This window comes from Scyliorhinus canicula, chromosome 12 (assembly GCF_902713615.1).
Source record: "Scyliorhinus canicula chromosome 12, sScyCan1.1, whole genome shotgun sequence".
NCBI lineage: Eukaryota > Metazoa > Chordata > Chondrichthyes > Carcharhiniformes > Scyliorhinidae > Scyliorhinus > Scyliorhinus canicula.
Genome location: NC_052157.1, coordinates 52,732,875 through 52,748,254, shown reverse-complemented (window position 1 = coordinate 52,748,254; position 15,380 = coordinate 52,732,875). Strand labels below are relative to the sequence as shown.

General features: G+C 44.7%; 1 protein-coding gene across 1 annotated transcript in view; it reads right to left on the bottom strand.

The window, feature by feature from the left end:
- Positions 1 to 594: 594 nt before the first annotated feature.
- Positions 595 to 15,380, bottom strand: part of LOC119974237 (IgGFc-binding protein-like) — a 63,992-nt gene continuing 49,206 nt past the window's right edge. Inside the window, exons 11-15 of the mRNA XM_038813006.1 lie at positions 13,229 to 13,497; positions 12,497 to 12,616; positions 6,113 to 6,297; positions 2,277 to 2,437; positions 595 to 887 (exon numbers count right to left, since the gene is read on the bottom strand). Of these exons, the coding sequence (XP_038668934.1) occupies positions 875 to 887; positions 2,277 to 2,437; positions 6,113 to 6,297; positions 12,497 to 12,616; positions 13,229 to 13,497 (748 nt within the window). The 3' untranslated portion in view covers positions 595 to 874. The remainder of the gene's footprint in view (positions 888 to 2,276; positions 2,438 to 6,112; positions 6,298 to 12,496; positions 12,617 to 13,228; positions 13,498 to 15,380) is intronic.

Below are 15,380 nucleotides of genomic sequence, written 5' to 3'. Positions count from 1 at the left end.
TTGTATTTTGGTACATGTGACAATAATAAAGTTTAAACAAATCAAAGTAGGAGTCGCATTGAATGTATATGGTGAATATCACACATATTACAATTGTGTTGAAGAACCTCAGAGTGCAAATTGATCTGGGTAGCTAACATAAATACTTTTGCACCATTTGTAATGACCATTTTGAATTGTCTGTAATGTTCCTTTGACTGTATCGAAGCACCTCAGAGAGCAACATGACTTGTTAGAGAAACCTGAATATAATTGCACTTTGTGCAATGGCCATTTTGAAATGTTTGTAATGCTCTTTCAGATATGTGACGATTAAAGTATATTTTTTACAAAACAAAATAATTTCTCTGTTATTTACCACCAAAATGGAAACAAAATCACAATGACAGACATTGATTATCATTTATTACTTTTATTCCATTCCTAAGAGCATCACCTTATATATCTGTTCCCGAGAAGAATTGACTCTCTCCTAGTTTTATGTTGAATGTGATAGAGTTTGAAAATTAATCATTTCCAGCAAATAATATTGAAAATAAGTTGAAATGTCTGTATTCTGAGTTTTAATTCATAAAACGAAGACACCAACAATTCTCTGGTTGAATTATATTTATTGAGGAGAATAATTGTTCGAGATGAAATCACAAAGTTTACACCATGTTTGAAACCACAAGCCTTTTTACTGATTATATCAATATGAAAATAAAGCGGATTGTTGCATTAATGATTGTTGTAGTAGTTGATCATAACGACATGTAGTTTTGGTTAATTCGCGAAGAAGCCAATGGCATTGCAGCAACATTACTGCAGTAATAGGGCACTCAGGAAAAAGCAGACGATTGTAACTGTAGAGATTGAAATCTGTTGGCTGGAATTAGAAACCTCCGCTGCAGAGGAGAGGAAAGTGAAATGTTAGGAGCTACGCAGAGAGAAAGTCACCATAACAACGACAGATTATTAATTAACTGGAGAGCACTTGAATTATCAGCAGGGGAAGGTTATTCAGCCCCTCGATTCTTGTCGGCAGTGGAGGAATCATAGAATCCCTGGCCATTTGGCCCATCGAGTCTGCACCAACCCTCCGAACGAGCACTCTATCTAGGCACAACCCCCCCCACCCCACCCCCCCCCACCCTCCCACTGGCCGAAATCCTGATCCCCACCCAACCCGCACAACATTGGACACCAAGGGGCAATTTTACCACAACCAATCCACTTAACCTGCACATCTTTGGACTGAGAGGGGAAATTGAAGCACCCGGAGAAAGTCCACATAGACGCGGGGGAATGTGGAAACTCCACACCAAGTCACCTGAGGCCGGAATCAATCCGGGTCCCTGGCACTGTGAGGCAGCAATGCTAACCACTGTGCCACCTTGCTTTGTTTTCTTTTCGTCAAAACATCTGCAATAAATATTCCATAAGGACATAAGACAATTGAGTAGAAGTAGGCCATTCGGCTCACCGAGTCTGTTCTGCCATTCAATGAGATCATGACTATCTGATACCATAATCCTATATCTGACCCATGAAACTCACAACAAACCCAATTTGCTTTGATGTTCCCAACTATTGGGGAGAAGATAGATCAAGTTGAAACAGCAGACTTCAGAAGAGCAGCGATGTTTAGAAGGGCGGACCGGAGGGTAATGGAGGAAGAGACGGGAGAAACATTCAATTGTGGGCGATGTTTCTAGCAAATCAATGCAGTCGTCACTCGTGCAGCCAGAAAAGTGATTCGCATCAGAAGGATCAAAGTGTTGAACATGTGTCTGATCAATTTATCCAGGGATATAGGGAGGCCGTGCTCACAAGTGCTACATACTTGTTCTTTAATGCTCAGGTATTTAGAATCAACAATATGTCAAAAGTCCGCTCCGCCATTCAATGAGATCATGAACGATCCCATCTGATAACCCTCAACTCCCATTTCCTTGTCCCCATAACCCTTGATTCCCTGACTGATTAAAAACCTGTCTATATCTGCCTTGAACATTTGATTTGATGTTTTCCATTGTCAAGGAGGAAAGCACCATTTACAGATGATATCTGGCGGAGTGATATTACTCCTGCAGCATGTAATGAGTGCCGGCTTCTCAAGCCTAGGGTGAGCTGGCTGAAGACAAGTCCACCTGGTTAGATGGGATTCTACCTCCAGTCCATAATATCCACCCCAATGGGGGAAACTCCACTGATTTGATGCTGCTCTTACATAATGGGATACCTATCAATGTTCAGGTGATTTGTTTGTGGATTAAAGATGGTAAAGTCCTTACCTTTGCACCACATCGTCCGAGGCAAAAAAGGATATGTTCGTAGTCAGAGGGAATGCGCATGAGAATTCCAAAGAAATGGTCCGATTGCGAGAGATAATCCCATAATCTTCAAAAATCGATGCTCGAATAGTATTTGAGTGATTAAAGTGGGTATTGTTCACCTAAATATAAAAAAAGAACATTCATCAATCAGGTGAATGAGCATCGGAAAAACGTAAGCACGGTAGCACAAGTGGATAGCACTGTGGCTTCACAGCGCCAGGGTCCCAGGTTCGATTCCCTGCTGGGTCACTGGGTGGAGTCTGTACGTTCTCCCCGTGTCTGCGTGGGTTTCCTCTGGGTGCTCCAGTTTCCTCCCACAGTCCAAAGACGTGCAGGTTAGGTGGATTGGCCATGATAAATTGCCCTTAGTGACTAAAAAGGTTAGGAGGGGTTATTGGGTTATGGGGATAGAGTGGAAGTGAGGGCTTAAGTGGGTCAGTGCAGACTCGATGGGCCGAATGGCCTCCTCCTGCACTGTATGTTCCATGTAACTATGTCAGCTGTCATCAATTCTCTCAGATGGCTTTAAAAGCTGAAGGGAAGCCCAGGAAAGGCTTCATTTTTATTACACCCACCAGAAGGTCAGATAGAGGACAGTAAGCTGCACAATATAACTGCCCCATCCTGGAGCAACAAGGAGGCTGTGGAAATTTGGCTCACGAGGAGCGTAAATCAGGTGCCGAGAGCATCGATGGCCTGTTATACCCTCCATCCCTTTCCATTCATACATAGAAACATACACATACACTGAAAATAAAAGCAGGAGGAGGCCATTCGGCCCTTCAAGCCTGCTCTGTCATTCATTATGATTATGGCTGACTCTCAAGTTCAGTACCCGGATCCTGCCTTCCCCCCATATCCCTGGATCCCTTTAGCCTCAAGAGCTAAACCCAATTCTTTCTTGAAATTACACAACATTTTGACCTCAACTACTTTTTGTGGTATTGAATTCCACAGATTTACCACTCTCTGGGTGAAGACATTTCTCCTCATCTCAGTTCTAAAAGATTTACCCACTGTAGGGCATCTCTGCATCCTCCTCACAGCTCACCCACCCACCCAACTTTGTATCGTCTGCAAATTTGGAGATAATACATTTAGTTCCCTCATCCAAAACATCGATATATAATATATAATGTGAACAGTTGTAGTCTGAGCACAGAGCCGGGATTCTCCTTTCCGGGGACGAAGTCCCCACGCTAGCAGGAAAACCGGCGGCAACGACTCCGGCGTCAATTGGTCCCCGAAAGTGCGAAATTCTCCACTTTCTTAGGGGCTAGGTGGACGCCGGAAGGGTTGGCGCCGCTCCAGCCGGCAGCAAAGGGACTGCGCAAGTTCGTGCATGCGCCAAAGGGCCGACGTGATCTCGCGCATGCGCGGAACCGCCGGCGTGTTTTGCTGCATACACTGGGGGTTCTCTTCTCCATGTCGGCCATGGCGGAGCCCTACAGGGGCTGGCGCGGAAGGAAGGTGTGCCCCCATGGCACAGGCCCGCGCGCAGATCGGTGGGCCCCGATCGGAGGCCAGTCCACCGTGGGGGACCCACCCCACAGGGTCGGATCCCCCCCCGCGCTTCCCCGAGGCCTGCCCTAGCCGACTTTCCTGCCAGGTTCCACCGTGTGGGACCATGCATAACCCACGGCGGCAGGACTGGCCAAAAATGGATGGCTGCTTGGCCCATCGGGGTCCGAAGAATTGCCGGGGGGGCCGTTGCCAATGGCCCCCGACCGGCGTGGTGTGAACCCCGTCCCCGCCCGAAAAATGGCGCCAGGGAATACGGCAGCCGGCGTCGGGGTGGGATTCGCGCCGCCCCACGGGAATTCTCCGACCCGGCAGGGCGTTGGAGAATCCTGGCTCTCATCCCTGTGGTACCCCACTCGTCACTGCCTGCCAAGCGGAAAAGGACCCATTTATTCCAACTTTTTGCTTCCTGTCTGCTAACTAGCTTTCTATCCACATCAAGACACTACCCACAATCCCACACATTTTAACTTTCCTTGGTAACCTGTTTTGTGAGACCTTGTCGAAAACCTTCTGAAAGTCTAAAGAAACCACATCCACTGGGTCTCCCTGGCCAACTCTATGTGTTCGAATTTCAAAGAATTCCAGTAGATTCGTCAAAAATGAATATCCTTTGGTAAATCCATGCTGACTTTGTCTGATTATAGCACTGCTATCCAAATCCTGCGTGAGGAAATCCTCGATAATGGACTCCAGCAACTTCCCTACTACTGACGTTAGGCTCACTGGTCTATAATTCCCTGTGTTCTCTCTGCACTGCTTTTTGAATAGCGGGGTTATATTACCTACCCTCCAATCTGTACGAACCATTCCAGAATCCAAAGAAATTTGGAAAATGACCACCAATGGATCCACTATTTCTAGGGCCACTTCTGTAAATACTCTGGTATGACGATTATCAGGCCCTGGAGATTTGTCCGCCTTCAATCCCATTAATCTCCACAAAACCATTTCTCTACTGATGCTAATTTCCTTCAGCTCCTCACTGAAACTTTTCCACCCCCATGATCCCATCAGCATAGGACGTGGGAGAAGAAGTAGGCCACTGGGCTCATCGAGTCTGCTCCATCGTTCAATAAGATCATGACTGATCTGATGTGATAATCCTCAACTGAACTTTCCCGCCTTATCCCCACAACCCTTGATGCCCTTACTGATTAAAAATCAGTCTATCGCAGCCTTGAACATAATTAACGACCCAACCTCTGCATAGAAATATAGAAAATAGGAGTGGGAGGAGGCCATTTGGCCCTTCGAGCCTTCTCCGCCATTCATTATTATGGCTGATCATCCATCTCAATAGCCTAATCCCACTTTCCCCCCACATCCTTTGATCCCCTTCATCCCAAGAGCAAAATCTAACTGCTTCTTGAAAACAACTACTTCCTGTGGTAACAAATTTCACGGACAACCAATCTCTGGGTGAAGAAATTTCTCCTAATCTCTGTCCTAAACCTGTTTACCCCGTATCATCAGAAGAGGAAGAAATTCCTCTTCATCTCTACCTTAAATGAGCTACTCTGAGTTATACTCTCTGGTCCGAGACTCTTCCACAAGGGGAGGAGACATCCTCTCTGCAACAATCCTGTTAAGACCCCGAGAATGCAATATGGCTCAATAAGGTCGGCTCTCATTCTTCTAAACTCCAATGAGTACTGGCCCAACCTACGTAACCTCTCCTCATAAGATCTCTCCATATCTGGGATCGATCCAGTAAACCTTCTCTGGACTGCCTCCAATGTCAGTATATCTTCCTTAGATAATGGGACCAAAACTGTTCACAGTATTCCAGATGTGTAAAAACTGTTCAGAGTATTCCAGATGTGACCAACACTGTTCGCATTATTCAGATGTGACCAAAGGTCTTCACAGTATTCCAGATGTACATTCTCCATCTTCCTGTGACTCCAGCTCCCTGTTCCCACCCAACAGGAACTCATTGGTTCATTTAGGGTGATGCTTTCTCAGTGAAATTGCAGCATCATTAAAAGATGACAAACTCGTGTTTGGGTTATACTCTCTGACTGAAAGACTTTCAACGTGAATATTCTCTGCAAATCAATCCCGAAAAGGTTCAGAAAAATATTTATTTGCATCTTATATGACTGGTGAAATAAATTTACGAATTGAGAAGGAAGTGACACAAGGGCAGTCTGCGTCTTGATTCTGGAGTTTTGGAAGACAGGTTTCACTTTTCCCGATATGCGAGTAACAGACAAAATGTTTTTACAAAGTCTCCACTTTTCACTCTGAGCAGCTGCACACATAGATACCTTGAGGTTGGAGCCACAAAATCGCCTGCTTGAATCAAAGTGAAAGACCAGCCTTCCATTGGTGACTTGTCCGATACAACTGGGGTCATTGAGATGGAAATAACGGGTGTGCCAGCCATCATTGAACAACAAGCAGCGCGACAACGAGATCTCACTGTTATTGCCGTTACACGTCAGTCTGTAGTCTGTAATCAGAAAACAATTGCCATCAACAAATTACAAACTGGAGCCGGGATCTGTAATAATTCTATCCACACGGCAGGCAGGTTTCCCTTGGCTGAGACGGAGGGCAGACCAGACCAGAGTGAATGGTGGAGGATGGAACAAGCATTAGCTAGCGCTTTTCCAGGAGACACATCCGGAGTGAGACTCATCCAGAGTGGGGATTGCAACTTGGTAATTTGGTGCAGTGAGGTAATTCGGTGCAGAGTGTGAGGAGGTGCTTTTTAACCCTGGTAAGTGACTGGTAAGTAGTTTCTCTTTTTCTTTTCATTGTCTAATTTATTTATTTTTACTTTGAAATTCTAGTTGTTTAAGTTTACCTAGGGTTTAAGACATGGCAGGAGATCCCAGACCCGTGTCATGCTCCTCGTGTGCGATGTGGGAGCTCAGGGACACGTTCACTGTCTCTGGCTCTTTCACGTGCAAGAAGTGTGTTCAGTTGCAGCTCTTGTTAGACCGCTTGACGGCTCTGGAGCTGCGGATAGACTCACTTTGGAGCATCCGCGATGCTGAGGAGGTCGTGGATAGCACGTTTAGCGAGTTGGTCACACCGCAGGTGAAAATTAATGAGGGAGATAGAAAATGGGTGACCAAAAGAAAGAGCAAGAGTAGGAAGGCAGTGCAGGTGTCCCCTGCGGTCATCTCCCTGCAAAACAGATATACCGCTTTGGATACTGTTGAGGGAGATGGCTCACCAGGGGAAGGCAGCAGCAGCCAGGTTCATGGCACCGTGGCTGGCTCTGCTGCACAGCAGGGCAGGAAGAAAAATGGCAGGGCTATAGTGATAGGGGACTCGATCGTAAGGGGAATAGACAGGCGGTTCTGTGGACGCAATCGAGACTCCAGGATGGTATGTTGCCTCCCTGGTGCAAGAGTCAAGGATGTCTCGGAGCGGCTGCAGGACAGCCAGCTGTCGTGGTGCACATAGGCACCAACGATATAGGTTAAAAATGGGATGAGGTCCTACAAGCGGAATTCAGGGAGTTAGGAGTTAAACTAAAAAGTAGGACCTCAAAGGTAGTAATCTCAGGATTGCTACTAGTGCCACGAACTAGTCAGAGTAGGAATGTCAGGATAGATAGGATGAATGCGTGGCTCGAGAGATGGTGCAAGAGGGAGGGATTCAAATTCCTGGGGCATTGGGACCGGTTCTGGGGGAGGTTGGACCAGTACAACCCGGACGGTCTGCACCTGGGCAGGACTGGAACCGATGTCCTAGGGGGGGTGTTTTCTAGAGCTGTTGGGGAGGGTTTAAACTAATGTGGCAGGGGGATGGGAACCAATGCAGGAAGTTGGAAGGTAGTAAAACAGGGACAGAAGCAAAAGGAAGTAAGGGGAAAAGTGCAAGGCAGAAAAGACATAGTCAAAAATCTAAAAGGGCGACAGTACAAGGTACAGTGACTGAGGGGAGCTCAGTGAATAGGCCCAGTAATAACAAAAGGAATAAAACTGGAGATGTTAAGATTCAAAACAGAGGTAAAAAAACCAACATAAGTGTACTTTACCTGAATGCTCGTAGTATTCGGAATAAAGTAAATGAGTTGATGGCACAAATCATCGTAAATGACTATGATTTAGTGGCCATTACTGAAACATGGTTAAAGGATGGTCACGACTGGGAGTTAATATCCGAGGGTATCAAACTATTCGGAAGGACAGAGTGGATGGTAAGGGAGGTGGTGTTGCTCTGTTATTTAAGGATGACATCCGGGCAATAGTAAGGGATGACATCGGTGCTATGGAGGATAAGGTTGAATCCATTTGGGTGAAAATCAGGAATAGTAAGGCGAAAAAGTCACTGATAGGAGTAGTCTATCGGCCACCAAATAGTAACGTTATGGTGGGGCAGGCAATAAACAAAGAAATAACTGATGCATGTAGAAATGGTACAGCAGTTATCATGGGGGACTTTAATCTACATGTTGATTGGTTTAACCAGGTCGGTCAAGGCAACCTTGAGGAGGAGTTTATAGAATGTATCCGCGGTAGTTTGCTAGAACAGTATGTAATGGAACCTACGAGGGAACAAGCGGTCCTAGATCTTGTCCTGTGTAATGAGACAGGATTGATTCATGATCTCATAGTTAGGGATCCTCTCGGAAGGAGCGATCACAATATGGTGGAATTTAAAATACAGATGGAGGGTGAGAAAGTAAAATCAAATACTAGTGTTTTGTGTTTAAACAAAGGAGAGTACAATGGGATGAAAGAAGAACTAGCTAAGGTAGACTGGGAGCTAAGACTTTATGGTGGAACAGTTGAGGAACAGTGGAGAACCTTCCAAGCGATTTTTCACAGTGCTCAGCAAAGGTTTATACCAACAAAAAGGAAGGACGGTAGAAAGAGGGAAAATCGACCGTGGATATCTAAGGAAATAAGGGAGAGTATCAAATTGAAGGAAAAAGCATATAAAGTGGCAAAGATTGCTGGGAGATTAGAGGACTGGGAAATCTTTAGGGGGCAACAGAAAGCTACTAAAAAAGCTATAAAGAAGATTAAGGTAGAGTATGAGAGTAAACTTGCTCAGAATATAAAAACAGACAGTGAAAGTTTTTACAAATATATAAAACAAAAAAGAGTGGCTAAGGTAAATATTGGTCCTTTAGAGGATGAGAAGGGAGTTTTAATAATGGGAAATGAAGAAATGGCTGAGGAACTGAACAGGTTTTTTGGGTCGGTCTTCACAGTGGAAGACACAAATAACATGCCAGCGACTGATAGAAATGAGGCTATGACAGGTGAGGACCTTGAGAGGATTGTTATCACTAAGGAGGTAGTGATGGGCAAGCTAATGGGCCTAAAGGTAGACAAGTCTCCGGGCCCTGATGGAATGCATCCCACAGTACTAAAAGAGATGGCTAGGGAAATTGCAGATGCACTAGTGATAATTTACCGAAATTCACTAGACTCTGGGGTGGTCCCAGTGGATTGGAAATTAGCAAACGTGATGCCACTGTTTAAAAAAGGAGGTAGGCAGAAAGCAGGAAATTATAGGCCAGTGAGCTTAACTTCGGTAGTAGGAAAGATGCTGGAATCTATCATCAAGGAAGAAATTGCGAGGCATCTGGATAGAAATTGTCCCATTGGGCAGACGCAGCATGGGTTCATAAAGGGCAGGTCATGCCTAACTAATTTAGTGGAATTTTTTGAGGACATTACCAGTGCAGTAGATAATGGGGAGCCAATGGATGTGGTATATCTGGATTTCCAGAAAGCTTTTGACAAGGTGCCACACAAAAGGTTGCTGCATAAGATAAAGATGCATGGCATTAAGTGTAAAGTAGTAGCATGGATAGAGGATTGGTTAATTAATAGAAAGCAAAGAGTTGGGATTAATGGGTGTTTCTCTGGTTGGCAATCAGTAGCTAGTGGTGTCCCTCAGGGATCCGTGTTGGGCCCACAATTGTTCACAATTTACATAGATGATTTGGAGTTGGGGACCAAGGGCAATGTGTCCAAGTTTGCAGATGACACTAAGATGAGTGGTAAACCGAAAAGTGCAGAGGATACTGGAAGTCTGCAGAGGGATTTGGATAGGTTAAGTGAATGGGCTAGGGTCTGGCAGATGGAATACAATGTTGACAAATGTGAGGTTATCCATTTTGGTAGGAATAACAGCAAACGGGATTATTATTTAAACGATAAAATATTAAAGCATGCCACTGTTCAGAGAGACTTGGGTGTGCTAGTGCATGAGTCACAGAAGGTTGGCTTACAAGTGCAACAGGTGATTAAGAAGGCAAATGGAATTTTGTCCTTCATTGCTAGAGGGATGGAGTTTAAGACTAGGGAGGTTATGTTGCAATTGTATAAGGTGTTAGTGAGGCCACACCTGGAGTATTGTGTTCAGTTTTGGTCTCCTTACTTGAGAAAGGACGTACTGGCGCTGGAGGGTGTGCAGAGGAGATTCACTAGGTTAATCCCAGACCTGAAGGGGTTGGATTATGAGAAGAGGTTGAGTAGACTGGGACTGTACACATTGGAATTTAGAAGGATGAGGGGAATCTTATAGAAACATTTAAAATTATGAAGGAAATAGATAGGATAGATGCGGGCAGGTTGTTTCCACTGGCGGGTGACAGCAGAACTAGGGGACATAGCCTCAAAATAAGGGGAAGTAGATTTAGGACTGAGTTTAGGAGGAACTTCTTCACCCAAAGGGTTGTGAATCTATGGAATTCCTTGCCCAGTGAAGCAGTTGAGGCTCCTTCATTACATGTTTTTAAGGTAAAGATAGATAGTTTTTTGAAGAATAAAGGGATTAAGGGTTATGGTGTTCGGGCCGGAAAGTGGAGCTGAGTCCACAAAAGATCAGCCATGATCTCGTTGAATGGTGGAGCAGGCTCGAGGGGCCAGATGGCCTATTCCTGCTCCTAGTTCTTATGTTCTTATGTTCTTATTACCAATCTCACACGGAGAGGAACACCTTGAACAGAATGGAACAATGTGATTGAAGTCACTGTTTGTTTGACATGGGAGGAGGAGGAAAAGTTGTCATAGAATTTGAAAGCAACTTCCAAATTTGGTGCATCTACGGCCGACAGATTGCACCTTTGGGTGACGAGGTACTATGTCAACTGCTACCCCTTTTTATCATCATTCTAATTTTTAAAATATGTACTAAAATATTGGACAAGGGATGGCGGAAGTTCTACCCCAAGCCGCACTCCATCCCAACTTGAAAATATATCGGCTGTTCCCTTCACTGTCGCTGGGTCAAATTCCTGGAACTGTCTCCCTAACAGCACTGTGGGTGTACCTACACCACAGGGATAGGTTGAAGAAGGCAGCTCACCACCACCTTCTCAAAGGGCAAAGGGATGGGCAATAAATGCTGGGCCTGTGGCAGTATCCACCGAGATTAAAGGCTGATCAGAACTGATTTTATATTAAATCATATATTTAACCCTATATTAAAAACTGATGATGGATGAAGTCATTTATCTATTGTAAACCATTACTTATCGCAATTATGTTTTTAATATGTATTACAGACATTATCTTTGTAAGAGTTCAAATGCAGTGTATTCATTAAGTCTTGTGGCCTTGTCTGGAAATAAGCTCTGCCAACTAAGGGACGACATCACTTGTAGAGTGGCCTTGCCACTATGGGGGCTACTGCTTGGCAAGAGACCCTGCCAAGAAGGGAGGCTGGTGATTTTCTGGAGATAGCTACCGGAGGTATCAACCTCGTATCTTTAGGAACAGGTGCCTTGTTAGACCTCCTTAGTAACCAAGGTCTCGGCCGACCAAAAGAGAGATTTGTTATTTGTCTCGAAATAACTGGGGAATCAAACTCCATCAGTAAGAAAAGGATATAAATATTTAAGAAAAAGCTGCGAGAGTTAGAGTTTCGCTTGGAGAGCTGTTGAGGAGATTACTGGATGTTTATTGGAATAAACTGCTATCTCGACTCGTAGAGTTCTGCTCTTGATTGAGTATCGAGCTCCGAGAACTACTAGTCGTGGTAAGTATGAAAAGTTTATAGCTTAGGCAATTATGTAGTTAAGGAGTTCACAGGCTAACTCATAACATATCCTGTAATTGTCAAACTGTATCATTTATCAAAACACTTGTATTACCCTTTTTTCTTTAAATAAATTGCGCATATATATTTCCATGCAGATCCGTGTCTATGTTAATAAATAAGAGAGACATTTAACTGAGACTCATCATATTCTCACTCTTTGAGGCTATCTGGAGGGTCACTTGCCCATGCCCAGCTCTCAAGAATTAGAAATATTTAGTCGACGTTAAGGAAAAGATAGCAATCTAAGTCACAGTCTACCTGTACACTGAAGGTAGTGAAAGCAAGGCACATTGTGTACATTATAATTAGAACTCCATATAGTGAGTCTTACTTTAGATATTCACAAGATATTGTCTGGTAGCTTACAACCTCGACTAATCGGGAAGATCTTAGATAGAATACTCCTCAGCTGTCACAGGCCTAGCCATGGCTTCCACATCCCGTAAATAAATAAAAATAAAACAATAAGGTTTAATGCAGTTTGATATGTTGTTTGTGACCTGTGGTGTGATTTTTGTCCATTGTATTAACCCAGTGACATGGGAAAGTTTACCCATTTATTGTATTAAAAAACTGCTGTAGGAATAAAAGTGAGAGCAGTTTACAGGCCGTGTTTGTTGCATTATTCTTACCGTAGATCTTGTCCTGTGTGGCGCCACTTCCATCCTCACAAAAACATCCGAAAAGCCCTCTTTGTTCTCCACACCACTCATGCCCCCGACACAACTGCTCCTCACATGGGTGCTGTGAAGCTGGAATAAAGAACAGACTATATTGTTACACAGTCCATTCACTCGCCAGTGCCCTCATTCAAACAGATCTGGCAAGAGGGTTCTTACTCGCCATTGGTCAAACACAAATTTTAATTGGAATTGTGCAATTAATATTAACCCTGACATTGTTCCAGCTGCTGGAGGTTGAGAGCTATAATTGCTGACAAATGGACAATGGATGATGGAGGTTCTGTTCCAGGTCACACACCATCCTGACTTGGAAATCTACTGGCCGTTCCTTCACTGTCGTTTTGTCAAAATCTTGGAATCCTCTGGTGGTACGGTGGCACAGTGGTTAGCACTACTGCCTCACAGTACCAGGGATCCGGGTTTCATTCTGGCCTGGGTGACTATCTGTGTGGAGTTTGTACGTTCTCCCCTTGTCTGCGTGGGTTTCCTCCAAGTGCTCCGGTTTCCTCCCACAGTCCATGTGCAGGTTAGTTGGGGTTACAGGAATAGGGCGGGAGTGTGGACCAAGGCAGGGTGCTCTTTCAGAGAGTTAGTGTAGACCCAATGGGCCAAATGGCCTCCTTCTGCACTGTAGGTGGTGCTATGATTCTATGAATATCAAGTCGCAAAATAGATCCTTACGACAGTTTCGACTGGCCTGCCAGGAGGGAATCGACACCCCTTGAACATTGCAAGCCTTTTCATAAGCTTTGATGGCTCCACACAGCATCAGGTTGTTCGTCCCGTGTAGCCACAGATCATACACACAAGCTGTGTAATAATTCATGGGATCCAGGTGCAGGTGACAAACAGCAAAGGGTCCAGTCTGATTGAGGATTATTGAACAGAGCGATTGGAACTGGGCAGTCTGGGGACAATCGACTTCCACATTCTTATTGTCATCTTCATATCTACAAAGAGAAATCCAATAAACAAGATGACAATAAGCTAAATGTCACAGCATTTATCACACTCTCATTCAGTCACAAACTGATGCCGACACTTTCTCGGAAATGTAACATTTACCAACAGTTAGTAACATCGAGTATCCCCAGCACCATCAACAAGGACAGTACCTAAACACAGTGTTCATCATTCACACAGTGTCTGCGAATCACTGTGAAGGTTACATGCACAATTTAGAGGCAGATTTACTCTGTATTTAACCCCGTGTTGTACCTGTCCTGGGAGTTTTTGATGGGGGCAGTGGAGAGGGAACTTTACTCTGTATCTAACCCTGTCATGTACCTGTCCTGGGAGTGTTTGACAGGGACAGTGTAGAGGGAGATTTACTCTGTATCTATCCCCGTGTTGTACCTGTCCTGGGAGTGTTTGATGGGGACAGTGTAGAGGGAGATTTACTCTGTATCTATCCCCGTGCTGTACCTGTCCTGGGAGTGTTTGATGGGGACAGTGTGGAGGGAGATTTACTCTGTATCTAACCCGTGCTGTACATATCCTGGGAGTGTTTGATGGGGACAGTACTTAGGGAGCTTTACTCTGTATCTCACCCCGTGCTGTACTTGGTCTGGGAATGTTTGATGGAGACAATTTAGAGGGAGATTTACTCTGTATCTAATCCCGTATTGTAGCTGTCCTGGGAGTGTTTGATCGAGACAGTGGAGTGGGAGCCTTACTCTGTATCTCACTCGTGCTGTACCTGTCCTGGGAGTGTTTGATGAGGACAGTGTAGAGGGAGATTTACTCTGTTTATAACCCCGTGCTGGACATGTCCTGGGACTGTTTGATGGGGGCAGTGTAGATGGAGATTTACTCTGTATCTAACCCCGTGCTGTACCTGTCCTGGGAGTGTTTGATGGGGACAGTGTAGAGGGAGATTTCCTCTGTTTCTAACCCCGTGCAGTACCAGTCCTGGGAGTGTTTGAAGGACAGTGTGGAGGGAGCTTCACTCTGTATCTGATCCCGTGTTGTATCTGTCCTGGGAGAGTTTGACAAACACAGGATCGTTTGGTTTATTATTGGGGCCGCCCAGCGTCTTTTGGATTTGAAGAACTAAACTGTGGTCCTGTATCCTGCTCTCAGTCAAGTGTGAGGTAAGAATCCAATTAGGTTTGTTGCTCTTCTAACTGAATATTGCAGCCAAAGTCCTCACCTGGGGTTTGGTGACATGTTGTCCAATGGCAATGGAAGTCCTGCCCTTTTTTTAACTCATTTACGGGATGTGGATGTCACCGGCGTTGTGTTATGTTACTTCGTGCAACATAAACTGCTACTGGATGTAGGCTTTACGAAAGGATGCTCCAGACTATAAAATGAGTTCAACGTGTTTATTGAACTATTAACACAGTTCTTAAATGAGTTCGACACTCTGCTAATCTAACTGTAGTAACTCAGTCTAACTGTACCAGCACTGTACTGTGCTAGGGTGTGATGCTGCTGCTGATTAACCCTGTCTTACTCTCTAGGTGCCTGTCAGTGGAAGAGGCACGGTGTGTGTGTCTTGTTCCTTTTATAGTGTCCGTGTCATGCCCTCTTGTGGTGATAACACCTCTGCGTGTCCTGATTACCCACTGGTTGTGTCCTATTCTGATTATCCATTGGTTGCAATGTTTGCATATCATGACATCTCCCTCTCTTTTTTGTGTTCTTTTTTTAGATGTATGTACATGTGAATGTGTCTGTCTAATGTGACTGACTGAAACCTAGAGTGAACAGGAATACAGAACAAAACAAACAAAACCATTTTTCATAAGTCCAGTCTCTGGGGTTTCCATCTGATTCTCGACGACCGCCGGAGAGGTGGTGGAGGGGATGACCGTGTCCTGACAGGCAA